We start from the raw sequence: 12,982 nt of genomic DNA on the forward strand, positions 1-12,982 counted from the left end.
AGTCTCTAAAAAGCTAGCCCCTGAATTCCTAGACTATAGATATTGGAGAAGCAATGTATTATTAGAAGAAAATTCATGTATTCTGAAAGTCCTCCTGCGCCCCAATTTCCTTGTCTTTCCCAAGACATTCAGCTATAATAATGCAGCAATATGCTCATAGGCTAATGTGCAACCTAACGTACTTTTCTTTTCCATGAGACTTGTAGGTAGAGCCTAACCTTCATTCCAACGTAGCAGTTTCAGGCATTGGAGTAGGCTGATTAGAAGCCTCTTTTCAGAGTACTTGAAATCAAATCATGTAGGCAACTTTTTATTCCAGTTACTTACAGGCTCAGCCCTAGATAATTGGATTATGTGAGGTTTCCTAAAACATACTTAATCTGAAAGTTTATGTGACTGCAAATTGTGTTGCTCCTGGGCAGTTTACTTTTCAAAACTCCTTTTCGGGGTTATCAATGCCCCTTACATAACTGCTCACTGAATTCCTATCGACTTTGTTTACAATACTTAATTCTACGTGTTTTCTTTTTCATTGGGTCGAACCTTCCAGGAAATAGTAGAGAAGTTCCCTTCCTTCCCCAAACCAATGCTTTGCTTGGTTTTGTTTGAAGAAAATTTCTAAAATATCAGGTAGACCAATAGTCATCTGTAAGTACAAAATCAGAGGCCATGGTCACATAAACATGATTTTTTTCATCTAAAAAGTAGGTTATCCAGACCTGTGAGTCATTTCAGTAGGACTCATATTTGAGTGGTATACAATTAGTAAGTTGCATGTAATTAGTGGGTGGAGGTTTATTATAAAGGCATTTGGTTAGAATGAAGCTTGCTGGGTCTGCTCTAGATAGAGTGTTGCTGTAGGTGACTTCTTTACCGCACTGCCTATTTCCTGAGGTCCAAAATTACCTCTGGTTATTGTTTGTGCCCTATCACCTATTCACTCTTTGGTGCCCTATCAAATAGTTCAATCCATTTAAATTGAGAATTTTAAGCTCTCATCTTGAGGTTTAAGAAGTCTCAGAATTTTATGTATGTGTTTTTTACATTATATATTTATATTTTTATAATATTTATAATATAAATATATACATATAATATATAATATTTATTCATTATATATTCATATATGATATATATTCACTATATATTAATATATAATATATATTATATATATTCATATATATAATATGTTTTCATTATATATATGAATATATATTATATATATTCATATATATAATATGTTTTCATTATATATATGAATATATATTCATTATATTGCCTGAACATCATCCTAAATCATAACCTATAAATTCGTTGAGAAAATTAATAAGAATGTAAGCACAAAAGCTTGTATCCTATCAGTTCAGGGTTTTCAATAATTTGGCTATAAGTTCTATCTTTGTGCTATTTCTGGAAAATGTTGAAAGCTACATTGATAGGAATAGATAGGAAGAGAAGAGAGGATAAGAGATATAGGAACTGAATAAGAAGCACAAAATTCATTTCACCATTTTATTTATTTATTTGTTTTTCGGTAAGTTTTTTTTTTTTTAATTTAAAGTTGTTAACATAGAGTGCAATATTGGTTTCAGCAGAATTCAGTGATTCATCACTTACATACAGCACCCAATGCTCATCACAAGTGCCCTCTTTAAAATCATTTTGCCATTTAAAACGATTGTTTATATACCAAAATCAACATATTCTTTATAAACTTTGTTATTCCACACGGGTTTAAATGCTCTTTAATTAACACATTAAATGAATCCAATGATTCGCTCCTGAAATATTATCTAGTTAGACGTGTGAGAATTTTAAATAGTTCTTCCGTCTGGTCTGACATGATGAAATGTTACTTTTGTGTTTTCATAGAAAAAAGACATCTGATAACGTCTCAGTTCTGTGATCAGCAATTGTTCCTTCTCTTTTTACTTCTTGTGGGTTCCTTGCATCTATTTTACTATTTAGTTTTGGGGGACATTTTGATTCTGAAATGATAAGATGCATGGGGCTCCTAACGGAAGAAGCAATAGCCTGCCATCAATGTGTGAGTCACCCACCAGCCACACCAACTGTGGTGCCTTCTTTGTTCTCTAGGGATATCCCGGATTGACGGTCTTTCCTGATTTTAGCAATCCAGTTTGTATTGAGTGGTGGAGAGAGCAGATCAGTGAATTTCATAAAACTCTCGAGTTTGATGGAGTGTGGATTGTAAGTTGTTATTCCCGGATCAAACGTCTTTTGGAAATGGATGTTCCAAGATTTGAGAATGAGTTTTGACCCTGATGTGTAATAAAATAGTCTTCTTGCCTTAGTGCTTAGGGGCGCCTGGGTGGCTTAGTTGGTTACGCGTGGGACTTCGGCTCAGGTCACGATCTCATGGTTTGTGGGTTCGAGTCCCACATCAGGCTCTGTGCTGACAGTTCAGAGCCTGGAGCATATTTTAGATTCTGTGTTTCCCTCTCTCTCCGCCCCTCTCCAGTTTGTGGTCTGTCTTCTCTGTTTCTATAAATAAGTGAATGTCAAAAAAAAATCCTTTTACTTAATGCTGAGCTTCTATGCAGTGAAATAGACCCCTCAAAACCCTGGATTTTAATTCTGGATCTGCCACTGACTGATTATGTCTTTTGTGAGAAAGTCTTTTGCTTTCTCGTGGTCTCAGCTTTTTCCTCCATTAACTGTCTTTCAATCTAAAAATACTGGTTTATTAGAGGCTATAATTGCTATTATTTGTTGCACTGCTTCATTAAAATTTAAAGTTATTTAGAGAATGATTTAATGAATCCACTTTATTTTTAAGTGGGGATAGCAGGTGGAGATATTTCTTTGAAACTTGGGAAGTTATCTCTGTTAACAGGATTAGGCATCACCTATTTTTTAATTTTTTAATCCATTTTGAAGAAATAGATTTGATCTCAATTATATCTTCATGTTCCTCACTGAGTGGATAAAAGGGGAAATTGTAAAATAGAAACATTCCTCTATCGTAGGCTTTTTTTTAAAAACAATTTTTTTAATGTTTATTTATTTTTGAGAGAGAGAGAGAGAGAGAGAGAGAGAGAGAGAGACAAATCATGAACAGGGGGTAGGGGAGAGGGAGAGGGAGACACAGAATCCAAAGCAGGCTCCAGGCTCTGAGCTGTCAGCACAGAGCCCGACGCGGGCCTCGAACTCACGAGCTCTGAGATCGTTACCTGATCTGAAGTCGAACACTTAACTGACTGAGCCACCCAGGTGCCCCAAGCGTTATTTTTTTTTTTTTTAACACATCACTGAAATAATACCAGCAACAATAACATTTATGGGTAAAAATCAGCCTTTGGGATGGTATTTCCTAATTAACTAATTGAACTCAAGGTATAAAAAGTAAAACGTGCCTGATACCTGAGAGTTGGAGGGCAGTTTAGGCACAGTTTAATCCAAAGGATGAAACAGAGGTCAAGAAAATTTAGGAAGATTACTCAAGACCCCGAAGTCAGTTGCTAAGAGACCCCAGACGGGCTCCTAGTTCAGGGGACATTCCCAGACAACCAACCCAACTGTAGGTAACCCTTTCCCTTGTGTGGCTTTTGTGTCTTTGCAGGAAATGGATGAAGTATCCAGCTTTCACCACGGGTCCAATCGTGGGTGTGAGTCAAACCACTTGAACGTTCCTCCTTTCACTCCCAGTAAGTTGTCACAAGGCTTGTTGAAAGCAGCCTCAGCAGCACTGGTTGTGGCAGAGCTCAGTCCCACTGTCCTGGAGCACGCGGCCTGCAGCCAGGTGGGCCGCTCCTCTGCAGGAGGCCCTGCCACCACATTGGTCTCTGGCCACCTTTTCTCGCTGCAGGAACTGAACCCCAGGGCGAGTGTGTGATGAAGACATGCCTCCCCCACGGGGTTCTGTGTCTCCCAGCCCCTTTGGGGTTCTTCAGAAAACCTCAAGTCCAAACTACCTTCCATTGAAGTAAAGCTGCAATTTTGTTAATTTTTTTTCCACTCATTAGCCATAATTGAAAGCATCAATGGTCCTAATTAGGTCTCTCTTAATTTTTTTTAATTAAAAAAAAATTTTTAATGTTTATTTATTTTTGAGAGAGAAAGAAAGAGAGAGAGAGTGAAGGAGGGACAGAGAGAGAGACACACACACAGAATCCGAAGCAGGCTCCAGGCTCTGAGCCATCAGCACAGAGCCCGAGGCAGGGATCAAACCCACAGAACCATGAGATCACGACCTGAGCCGAAGTCGGACGTGTAACCAACTGAACCACCCAAGTCTCTCTTATTTTTAAGTCTCATTTCTAGTCAAATTTTCCATTCCTGATTTTGAAATTGTGTGTGTATGTGTGTGTGTGTGTAACAGCATCGAATAGATTGTGCTGTGGAAACAAGTAAGCCCCAGCATCTAAGTGGATTAACACAATAAACGTTTATTTTTTGCTCATATAATACTCCAGCATGAGATATGTGGCTGTCACTCAAGCAGTGACTCAGGGATCTAGTTACTTCCATTGAATGGTGCTCCCACCTCAGAGTCCCTTGTTTCTGGCTTCCTGGGTGAAGGAGAGAGACGGTGGAGGTAGAGGGAGTTTTATTGGCCTTGAAGTGAGGTGTGTTCAATTGGCTCACATTTCTTTGCTCAGAAAGCCAACCACATATTCTCAGTTTACCCTGGAGCAAAAGTGTGAAATACAACCTTCCTCTCCCAGGAAGAGAACACAGGCTTGGTGAACATCTGGCCAGTCTCTGCCAGTTTATTTTGGTTTGTCCACTTTCCCTGCACCCTGGACTAAGGTTTACCTGTTTCTTGAGCCCTTTCTGGTCACTGAAAGAGTGGAGAAGTTTTTTGGGAGAAATCTTGTCTTCAGATCACTTAACTTCTTGCAAAATCTATTTGCTTGCCCTGTTTACTCTTTATTCGTCTCTGCTCGGTCTTTGTTCCCATTTTTTTCCCCACTGTGGATCAGTTTATTATGTTTCCCTTTTAATCTCTTAATATTCTTCTTAGCCAGAACTAAGTTGTTGTGTTGTTGTAGTTTTGTTTTGTTTTGTTCTATGAAAAAAACTGCAATGTCATCCTGTTCTGCCTGCTTCTGGCAAACACCTCACTCCCTACCTCACAGCATTGTGTCTTCCTACATGTGACTAGCCTCTGCCCCAGAGCTGCTCTGCTTCTCACCTTTTCAGGTTTGGAGAGCACAAACTAGCATGATAAAGACTTAGATATTTACCTTTGACCTTTAGACAGTTGTGGCATCTTTTCTTTTTTTGTTTCTAATATTTATTTATTTTTGAGAGAGAGAGAGAGAGAGAGAGAGCGCGCGAGCAGGAGCACGGGAGGTGCAGAGGGACAGGGGGCCAGAGGATCCAAAACAGGCTCCACACTGGGGCTCGACCTCACAAACCGTGAGATCATGCTCTCAGCCAAAGTCAGCCCCTCAAGCGACTGAACCACCTGGGCGCCCCTGGAGTGTCTTTTCTTATCATGGAAGTGGTTGTGAGTCTCATTCCACGGGCTGAGCTGTGCCAAAAATACACATTTCATTATGTTTTGGAATTCAACTTAATTTCTGGTTCAGTTGACCTGGTGGGATTCTGTTGGGCTTGTGGGGAAAACTCAACCTCACAGTTTCCTGGTCCCACTGCTTTCTGGAATTGTACTTGATACTGCAGCCCTATGTCCACAACAGGGCTTCATGAAGGAGGGCTGCTATGTCTCAGTTACTGGTCTACCAGAGAAAAAATAAGGGAAGAACGAGATCCTAGGCTACAAAGCAGAAACTTTTGAGTATTTTAGGGAAAATACAGTCGCAATGGTGATTCTAGAGGCAGGATCTGAGTTCTCATTTGTGAAACCACCCAAACGTCATCTCTCATTTCTTCAAAAAGCCTACCCAGCATATGAGTGCCTATAATGGAAGAGTGAAAGCATTTTCCTTTCCACTGTCCCTCATGTCTGTTCCTAACACATTCAGTTCCTCTTGATCAAATATATGTAGAGAAATGTGTGTGTCTTATTTGTATTTAATCTCAGACCAACTTCCTGTGGCAATGAGCTTGTTCCTCAGTTACTCCATCCAGCACCATTTTTTTGTGACCTCAGTGGGCGTGCACATTAATTTTAATGATCTATCTCAGGGGCTTAGTGTAGATCCGTGTAGGAAGCAGCATTTAGGGTAGAATTTAAAATCTGGAAAGGATTTCGTTAGGCGGAGACTGGGTAGGAAGATAGAACGAGGAGGAAGCAAACAATTGGGTGGTTCTTTTGTTAGAGCCCATTGACAAGGAAGTGCCTCGCTAATGGGTATTTCCCCACAGGAGTTCTGGACGGCTTCCTTTCTGCAAGAACCCTCTGCATGGATGCAGAATTTCATCAGGGCTTTCACTATGATGTCCACAGCTTGTATGGCTACTCCATGGCAAAAGCTACACACTTGTAAGTACTTGGTTTTCCCCCTAATTCCAGCTTGGGGGAGTTAGGAGGCAGAGGGCTTTCAGAATCTTCCAGAAGTATGTTTTTCAAATATTTTTGTGCTGATAAGGACACAGAAACTCAGATCTTATAGGCTACTAAAGAGCTCTTTTCCTATAGCCCCTTGGTTTCTGTGGGAGATTAGTTTTGATTGGCTTGTGACTAAGGGACTTCATCAGATACTAGTAGGCAGTAAGGTGTAAGGTATTTAGAGCATTCATTTGGAAGCCATCCCTTGCTGAGGTCCTATTACCCAATGTTGCTGTGGTTAACACACTAAGGTTTCCTGAATTGGCAAATAAAAATATAGGACCAAGTTAAAATTGTACTGGACATACTTACCCTAAAAATTATCCATCGTTTAAATGAAATTCAAGTTGACCTGAATGTCCCGTGTTTACCTGGCAATGCTGCATGCAATACTTCTAGCTACTCTCCCCACTGCCTGCCCCAGTCTCCCTCTCCATTCTCCTGTCTGCAAACATATGCTTATCTTTAAAGCCTCTCTTCAGATGTTCATTCTGGAAACCTGCCTGTCGGTTCTAGAAAGACTATCTCCCTTTTTTTGTGCTACCTTTATTTGTATTGCAGTAAGCTTAATGTGCAAAAATCTTATAACTTTTAGATAACCCATTTTTTCTCTCTTGCTGGACTGTAAGTTTCTTGAGGGAAAAGCCATGCCTATATCCTTAGCCTGAGGAATAGTGTGTACTAAAGATGTGTGTTGAATAGCTGCTGGTCTGAGGGAGTGAAGTCAGGAAGGGCTCCACAGGGGGCCTGGTGAGAGAGGTGAGTTAGACTACACCACTTGTTTTCCTGCTCCATTGTGCCCTCCAGACTTTGAATTATGCTGGATTGTCCAGGTGAGAGAGAGTCCTTGTCCAATAAATGCCAAAGTTTTGATCTCAACAAAAGAAAAGCTTTAGGAAAAAGGACACATTTCTAATTTTGTTATCTTCTCTTTCTGACCTCTGTCTCCCTCACTCTACCTTTCCTGGGAAATAAATTAGGTGAATAAGGCTCAGATTCCTCATCTTGGGAACGGGAGGCTGGGACTGATGTTGGCCAGAGTTTCTTTTAGTTCCGATCTATTTCAACCCGTAGACGCTTCTAAGAATGGAAAGTGGGTGGGAGAGTGGCTAAGTGACCAGGGTAAGAAAGAATGGGCAGGAAGAGGGAAAGAGAGTTGCAGATTGCTTTATGGCTGGTGTCTCCATGTAATAAAAGTTCTGTAAGATCATGATGGGCTTGGTTCATAGATTCTAATAGCTATGATTGATAGTTAAAAGGTAACTGTGATGGAGAAGGTAGTAAGTGCCTTTCTAAGTTCTCTGGGTCAGACAGAGTGACCTAAGTCCCTGGAAATAAGTGGAACTTGGCCTTTGGATATGAGGCAGAGTGGTAGAAAAACAAATAAGATGTTTGTTCAGTGGAATCTGAGCATGAGGAAAATTTAAGTCATAGATCTGATGGCTATTTGGCTCAGCCTTCCTGGAAGTATTGTTTGGGGGCAGTGATTACTGGTCTACCCCAAGAATGAACTTCTCCTCCCTCTAAGCTGAAAGTAGAAAGATCAGATCCCCTCAGAGATCAGGACTGGATGATAAGCAGACCAAACCTGAGGGATAGAAAGGAGAGACTTGAGGATCTCTGAATAAGATTGTCCCTCTGGGCTTGAAAACAGACTTATTTAATCTGTGGTACCATGAAGGTTGGCCTGTAGATAAACCTGTAACCTCAGATAACCTTATCCCTGTTTCAGTTTTACTCTGTACAACCTGAAGGTGTTTCTTTTATGATCCATGACTGCAGCATACAATAAACCCCCTAGTCAGTGGTAATAAAGGCAAAGTACCTGCTCATCAAGAGCCAAGTAGACGTGAGGGTAAGGGTGGAAGAGTGAGTTTTCTCCTTTATGTTACCTTTATCACTTGTTAAATTGTACAAATGGAGGGCTCACTCTTCTAAACCCATCTTCTTTTTCAGAATTTTCTCCCCTCTGCCCTTGTAAGTCATTTGGCATTGATAGACTCCTCATAAGGCAGTCCTCAGGATATGAAGTGGGGAAGAATTGGTGGCTGTGACAGGGTCTGTGAGGAACTGCCCGGTGCCTGCTGACACACTTGTCTCAGACCATGTATCAAAAGCAAAGGGCTCACAGCAGTTGTGGCCAGGGTATCACTACCCCATAGTTGTAATTTTGTTTAATATGAGATCCCTAAAGGAAGGTGTGAGCTGTTTATCAGGGAAGGAGAAAGGAGGGAGAGGCATTTCAAGGAAGTGCCTATGCAAAAGAGTATTCAGAATAAAAGCTAGGAAAAGAGCCGTCATCTAACTACGTGTTCTTCCCACCCCATGCTCCCCTCCATCCTGAAGTCTTTATCTTTCTGCACTCCATCTTTTCAATTCCTTTGCTTTCTCTTCTATCTAGTCTTTTTTGATATATAATATCTTATATGTAGTATAATGCAAATAATATTTTGTATTTGGATTGCATTTAACTTTATAAAGAGTATCTTATGTCATCTTTTGAGACTCACTGATCTCATATTAATGAAGATTTCCCAACATTGAGAACTGCTAATGATAAGTTCTGAAGCTTTTGAGGAACCCAGGTGCCTGGAGCCCACGTGGTGTACAAACTATCCTCCTAGGCCAGCACAGGCTACAGAGTTTCAACATGAACTGGTGTTATACTAAACAGGATGATATATGTATGGGCAGCAAAGCATGGAAACAAGGGCCATTGGAAAATCTCTGTCTGGAGGGAGAAGACGGAGCCAAAGACCCAAGGCACGGTTCCAATGTCTTGTCGACCAGAAGGGTCAGAGGCACAACCAGATCCAACAAGATGAAGAAAGCATAATCAAGAGGACAGGAGTCTAGAGACATTTCTTAGGGCGGGGGGCGGGGGGCGGGGGCTGGACTATAGAGGTTTGTGCTGTCTTACATGAAGTCTAAAACCTTATTCAGAAGTGGGAAAGAAGCTCTTTATGCTAAACTAGTTTGCTCACCTAGCTTATGATGCCCTGATGCTTTTTCTGTTTGGTTGGAAAGTCCATTGCTGCCCTTGGATATAGGTGAGTCCTAGACATTCACAGCTCACTTCACATTCAATTGATTGTGTTCCTTTTCAGGGCCATGGAGGGTATTCCCTTGAACAAAAGTAGCTTCATCTTATCCCGTTCTACTTTTGCTGGGTCTGGCAAGTTTGCTGCTCATTGGTTGGGAGACAATGCAGCCACATGGGATGATCTCCGATGGTCCATCCCTAGTATCCTTGAGTTCAACCTATTTGGTATCCCCATGGTGAGTTTTCCTCTTAACCAAGGAAACTTAACTTTTTCTCCTTTGGCATTCTTTCCATTACTAGTCTTTGAGGTGTCTGAAAACCAAGAAGCATATATGTCTCTGTGTGGTATGTATTAGAAAATTCATTTTTAGGAAGGAAAAAAAAAGAGGTTAGAGTGGGAGAGAGACAAAGCATAAGAGACTCTTAAAAACTGAGAACAAACTGAGGGTTGATGGGGGGTGGAGGGAGGGGAGGGTAGGTGATGGGTATTGAAGAGGGCATCTTTTGGGATGAGCACTGGGTGTCGTATGGAAACCAATTTGACAATAAATTTCATACATTAAAAAAAAAGAAAATTCACTTTTATATGTGGCATGAACTGTATTTTGAAGATGAATGGTAAAACTTTATCAGTGGGTAGTCATCCATGGAATCTCTGAAGTTAGGATAGAGACACCATGAGTAAAATATATTAACATCACAGAAAATGTCCATCAGCAAAGCATCAGTGAATAGCAAAGGATGAAATTGGGAGCTGAATATTGAGGATGAGCCCTTGCTATACCACCAATCAGTCTTCCTCTTGTCAGCTGATTCACGATGCCCATTTGCTGCTTTCTTCCATTTGTCTGGGGGCTGGCCCTGAAAGCCTGGAGAACCCCTTTCAACATGGAATGGTGGAAATAAAAAAGAGTTTGTCCCCTTACTACATAGGTGTACAATCACTGCTGTCTCCTCTCTCACTGACCACTGTACTCGTATGTGTGCTAAATCTCCAGGTAGGTGCCAACATCTGTGGTTATACAAAAAATGTCACAGAGGAGCTCTGCAGAAGGTGGATGCAGCTTGGAGCCTTTTATCCACTATCAAGGAATCATAATGGGCCTGAGTTCGTGGTAAGGTCTCCAAGTGAAGGGATGGAAACTTCTTGGATTGTCTAATCTAGTTGTTCTCAAAGAGGATTGCAGAAAATCCTATAGGTTGGCCCTAAGTGCAGAAGGAGAATAGATAAATTTGGGGTCATAGGCCCAAAGAGCAGAATATTGGGATAAGGGTGTATGGGAAGGAATATATACATATTGAGTGATTTTGTTGTGATTTATATTGATTTTTCTTTTACCCACCAACAAAGGTGAGAAGAGGTGTTAGAGTTTCTCTGGTGCTATTACCTCTGTCACTACCTTTTATAAGATGGGACCATTGGAGTCCACTGGTACTATGAAGTACTATGAGGAACCTCAAGGTATAAAATAAATTAGATCAGCTCTGAAGGGAGCAGGACCCTCTATAACCCTTTTATCTTCATGGTTACCTCCATGGGCTTCTTTATCACCCTTGTGGCTGCCATAGACTGGGATCATAAGACACCTGTCAAATTTAAACTCTGCCACATGTTTGCAGTTTACATTGGTAAAACCATTAATCTTTGATACTGTTTTTTCATCTATGATGAAGAAGCAGGACCAAGATCCTTGTAGTTTGGGGAACCCTTTGCTATCTTCCAAGGTGGAGACTATAGCTACTTTTATCTGAGAAAGCTTCTTATCATAAGGGAACAAACTTTCAAAACACAATGGAAGTATCTAATATTTGCTTCCTTCTCTCCTAGGATCAGGATCCCGTTGCCTTTGGCAGCCACTCTCTGCTGGTGAATTCCTCCAAACATTATCTGAACATCCGCTACACTCTACTCCCCTATCTCTACACCCTTTTCTACCGAGCTCACACCCGGGGAGACACCGTGGCAAGGCCCCTTGTCCATGAGTGAGTTTCCTGACCCACCAAGAGTCCCTCTCAGATCCTGATCTCACCTGGTTAGTCAGGATCTTGTTGCCATCTAGTGTGCTGTTGTTCTGTATTGTAGGTTTCATCTGCCTTCTCTGTTTTCTAGGTTCTACCAGGACCCAGCTACATGGGAGGTGCACGAGCAGTTCTTATGGGGGCCTGGACTTCTCATCACACCTGTTTTATATGAGGTATCTTTATAATCTGAACAATAGTGTGGAATATCACACTTGTCCTCATGGCTCTCTGGCTGGATAAGCTCAGTCCTGAGTGTCTATAGCTGTGTTTAAATATCAATACAAATATGAATGAGAGAAAAATTATGAAAGTTTGGAAATTAGAAAAATAGTAATTCTTGGTCCACTGCGTCACCAAGCAAAACAATTTCCATTTTGTAAAATTACATTAAAACTTGTTTTCTTAAGCCTATGGCCATGCATTGACAGGGGCTTTAAATGCCATGGGAGTTTCAGCTGGCCATCTGTCTGTACTTCCCTTTGACCAAAGGATGTGTGCTCTTGGGGTTGGATCGGGAAAAGAGAAGAGGCGAGAGAGAGAAACAGGGAGGGAGAGAGGTCTGGACAAGGGGAGGGTGTTACCCTGGAGACCATATATATGAAGGACCACACATACCCTTCCTAAATATGAGTGGGGAAGTGTGGGGGAGGAATCAGGATTATGCTGGCCATTTTATAAACATGAAAGATCACCACTGTATTCATGTCAAAGACCCGTCTCTGGGCAGATGCTGGGCAGCGGGCAGTCCTACTGGAAGGTTCTCCTAGAGGTTTGGCTGTTTCAGTCTCCTCCCACCCATCAGACTACACAAGTAGCTCAGTGAAAGAACTTTCTATGCTTCTCTTGGGAAGTTCCAGTACCTTGAAGCAAAACTTATTTATTTATTTTTAATATGAAATTTATTGTCAAATTGGTTTCCATACAACATCCAGTGCTCATCCCAACAGGTGCCCTCCTCAATGCCCATCACCCACATTCCCCTCCCTCTCACCCCCCATCAACCCTCAGTTTATTCTCAGTTTTTAAGGGTCTCTTATGGTTTGCCTCCCTCCCTCTCTAACTTTTTTTTTCCTTTCCCTCCCCCATGGTCTTCTGTTCAGTTTCTCAGGATCCACATTTTAATTTCTGGGCACAACTCTGCTCTCAGTAAACTGCCCAACTTTCTAAGTATCTGTATTTGCACTTGTAGAATGGAATGATCCCAACCGTCTCTCAAGATGGTACAAACATATGAGGCGTTGTGTACTGTAAGGGGTGTGCTGATGTTGCTCATTGTTGGGGTTTCCCTAGGGTGTGGACAAAGTGAAGGCATACATACCGGATGCCGTGTGGTACGACTATGAGACAGTAAGTAAGGCAGCCCCGCTTGGGTCAGAGACCAGCCTCTAGCAGAGGGCATTTCTAAGGCAACGGTCCTGGGAGCTTGGGGGGAGGAT

General features: G+C 41.4%; 1 protein-coding gene across 1 annotated transcript in view; it reads left to right on the plus strand.

The window, feature by feature from the left end:
* The window catches only part of LOC122212905 (probable maltase-glucoamylase 2), an 86,088-nt gene that overhangs the window by 34,991 nt on the left and 38,115 nt on the right, over positions 1-12,982 (plus strand). The window contains exons 13-20 of the mRNA XM_042926888.1: positions 2,098-2,211; positions 3,584-3,668; positions 6,298-6,415; positions 9,589-9,760; positions 10,523-10,639; positions 11,353-11,507; positions 11,635-11,719; positions 12,837-12,893. Coding sequence (XP_042782822.1) covers positions 2,098-2,211; positions 3,584-3,668; positions 6,298-6,415; positions 9,589-9,760; positions 10,523-10,639; positions 11,353-11,507; positions 11,635-11,719; positions 12,837-12,893 — 903 coding nt within the window. The remainder of the gene's footprint in view (positions 1-2,097; positions 2,212-3,583; positions 3,669-6,297; positions 6,416-9,588; positions 9,761-10,522; positions 10,640-11,352; positions 11,508-11,634; positions 11,720-12,836; positions 12,894-12,982) is intronic.

The sequence above is a fragment of the Panthera leo genome, chromosome A2 (assembly GCF_018350215.1).
Source record: "Panthera leo isolate Ple1 chromosome A2, P.leo_Ple1_pat1.1, whole genome shotgun sequence".
NCBI lineage: Eukaryota > Metazoa > Chordata > Mammalia > Carnivora > Felidae > Panthera > Panthera leo.